This window comes from Myotis lucifugus, unplaced genomic scaffold (assembly GCF_000147115.1).
Source record: "Myotis lucifugus unplaced genomic scaffold, Myoluc2.0 scaffold_1330, whole genome shotgun sequence".
Classification (NCBI taxonomy): Eukaryota; Metazoa; Chordata; class Mammalia; order Chiroptera; family Vespertilionidae; genus Myotis; species Myotis lucifugus.
Genome location: NW_005872378.1, coordinates 18,070 through 21,247, shown reverse-complemented (window position 1 = coordinate 21,247; position 3,178 = coordinate 18,070). Strand labels below are relative to the sequence as shown.

The 3,178-nt window shown below is 45.0% G+C and overlaps 1 protein-coding gene across 1 annotated transcript in view; it reads left to right on the top strand.

Annotated features, from left to right (window-relative positions):
• The window catches only part of LOC102434278 (caspase-10-like), a 41,901-nt gene extending 40,757 nt beyond the window's left edge, over nt 1–1,144 (top strand). The window contains exon 8 of the mRNA XM_023748370.1: nt 982–1,144. Within this exon, the coding sequence (XP_023604138.1) occupies nt 982–1,144 (163 nt within the window). The remainder of the gene's footprint in view (nt 1–981) is intronic.
• Nucleotides 1,145–3,178: the final 2,034 nt, after the last annotated feature.

The window sequence follows — 3,178 nt, the reverse complement described above, 5'->3', positions numbered from 1 at the left end:
AAGTGTTTCAGATCAAGAAATTGTATCAACATTCATCTCTGTATCCCTCTCCAAACCAAGAATAGAGAGGACCTTATTAATAGCAGGCTCTCTTTCTCCACCTCTATCACCTGCCTGTCTATTCTTTCCATCTTTCTATTATCTATCTATCTATCTATCAGCTTGAAGGAAGAACATGGAAAATAATTATATGTAAAATTCCTTTGTGGACTAAGTACATGAAAATGCAAGCTGTAATGGTTATAATGTCCTTAAACACTGAATGTAGAATTGAAAATTTTATATGATTTAGAATTTCTTTTTTAATTTCAGAGCTATTTCTTTTTTTGTTTTGTTTTGTTAATCCTCACTCGAGGGCACTTTTCCATTGATTTTTAGGGAGAGTGGAAGAGAAAGGGAAAGACAGAGAGAAACACATCAATGGTTGTCTCTTGCATGAGCCCTGACTGGGGCCTGGGCCGGGGAGAAGCCTGCAACCAAAGTTCGTACCCTTGACTGGAATCGAACTCTGGACCCTTTAGTCCACAGGCTGACGCTCTATCCACTGAGCCAAACCAGCTAGGGCCAGAAATATTTCTTTTCTTTTTTTAAAAACATATTTTATTGATTTTTTACAGAGAGGAAGGGAGAGGGATAGAGAATTAGAAACATCGATGAGAGAGAAACATCGATCAGCTGCCTCCTGCACACTCGCCACTGGGTATGTGCCCGCAACTAAGGTACATGCCCTTGACCGGAATTGAACCTGGGATCCTTCAGTCCGCAGGCAGACGCTCTATCCGCTGAGCCAAACCGGTCAGGGTCAGAAATATTTCTTTATAGTTGGCAGGATTCCAGTTAGAATCTGGATCTGTTGGGCTAGGAAGGAGTCACATGATTTATGGTCTTATTTCTTTTTTGTTTTTTTATGGTCTTATTTCTAAGACCTGGTATGTGATTTCTGTCTCCTGATTGAAAATATGTTTTCTTCTCTGCCTGCAGACATGAAGATATCTTATCCATCCTCACTGCTGTCAATAATGATGTCAGTCAACGAGGTGAAACAGAGAAACAGATCCCTCAACCTTCTTACACACTACGTAAAAAAGTCATATTCCCTGTGCCCCTGCAAGAACTTCCAGAGAGAGTTTCCACTGACTCTTAGATTTGAAAGGAACCTTGTCTTCCAACTTCCCACCAAGCATAGGAATCAGTGACAGATGGAGAACTGGCCTTCATCTGTCATTCTAGCAATAAGAAATGTTCTACAGTGGGGTCTTGACTTACGAGTTTAATTCGTTCCGTGATGGAGCTCGTAACTCAAATTACTCGTATGTCAAATCAACAGTGAACGAGTAAGACACGTGATGCTGGGCTGATGTGGTGTTCACTGTGACGTTCGCTGTGCCAACTAGCGGTGGGGTATCTGAAGCTGGCTCGTAACCCGAATTTTAGCTCGCAACTCAAAGCAAAAAATCGGCCGAGAGATGGCTTGTTTCTCGAAAAACTCGTTAGTCGGGACACTCGTAAGTCAAGGCCCCACAGTATTTGGATTAAAATCTTGGCTTTTGCTCTGCACCCTGAGAAAAAAGCAATTGGCTTTGGTTTGTGTAGCTGTGAAGGAAAAGGTGGAACGAGGGACATTTTAAGGTTCCCTTTCGCTCTAGGAACCAATGTCCTTAGATTTCCCCTTCCTTGACCACTCCTTGTTATAAGGGACCTCTCCTGTGTCCCCTCCCATGGCCCTGCTTTGGACATTGACCAATGATGAGATCACAAGATCATGGTTTCCAGCCCTCCCTCTGCTCTTGCCTTCCCAAAGCTTTCCTTCTGCACAGCTCCTGAGGGGAACCTTTGGTTTACAGCCACGCCCGCCTCCTGCTTCCGTGTTCAGGAAGGTGTTGCTGCAGGAACTGGGCTGGCTCTAGGAAATGACAGCTGAGTGTACACGAGACACACACTCAGCTACTCCGCGAGCAGAAACTTTACAACCTGATGCTACTTCCCTGTCGCTCGGAACCTTGCAGAGGCTGGTGACAGAACACTCAACGCAGACCGAGGAAAGCAAAGGACTTATTGCCTCTGCCACTTGAACACGTGATGCATGGTGATGACTTCCGGGGAGGCCTGAGTCGGGACTCTGGGGTACAGGGTGTGTCTCCCGGCTGGGGCGTGGGGCGGTTGGGGGTTGGGGTGCCCTCAGGGTTGGCAGCTGCACTAACATGCTTGGCTCTTCCAGCCAAGGGAAGTGGAGAGGAGCAGCTTGGGGGACCCACGCTGTTCACAGGGACTGTTGCCCCTTCTATGCCAGAGAGGTGTCTGCCTGTGGAGAGCTACGCCTGTGGATAGGTGGCTCTGTATGGAAGCCTTGATGCTTCTAAAATTAAGGTTTTGAACATTTTTATGTATGTGAACTCTGTTTTCAATTTCAAGAGGAATTTCTCTTTTTTAATTCTTGGAAAGAGGGAGATGGAAAGTACTGCGGTTAAGATCTTCATTTATAGATGAGGAAGCTGCCATCCCAGGGGGCAGGGCAACGTGCTGCAGACTTCCAGCCGGCTATTGTTTACGTGATTCATTTCCCATGGAAGTGAGCTGAGCAGTCGTGGGACATAGCGGGGCTTTATGAATGGCCCCTTGGATATGCAGAGGCTCATGAAAGACGCGGGGGAATGAAGAACATTCTCAATGCTGTCTGATTTTATAGTCAAATTCATTGATGGTGAACTTTCTAGGAGAAATGGTCATGAGAACCTTGTTAATGTAGCTAGTAATCACATGGATTTGAATGTAACTTGGCAAAGGAACCCATATGTCAGGATGGTCTTCTAAAACTGTGGTTCATACATGTCAGAGGAACAGTTGGTGGTTACAGTCTTTGTTCAGTTGCATATGCACAGCTGTTGGCCACTTACCAGTCCTCCTCTACAAGGGAAGCATGGTGTGGCACAGAGCAGAGCAGAGAGTTGGGGATAGAAGCTTTGGGTTTGTGATGCCCTGTGACGCCCTTGCTCTAGGACACTAACTCAAGCTAGTTTTTTTGAGCCTTATCTATAAAGTAAAGAAAATATTATCTGTTGGGAGGATTAAGGAATATATATGTATATGTATATGTATATGTATATGTATATGTACACACACATACATACAGGGTGGGGTATGAGTAGGTTGACAATTGTAAATCTTTTGCCCCATCCTA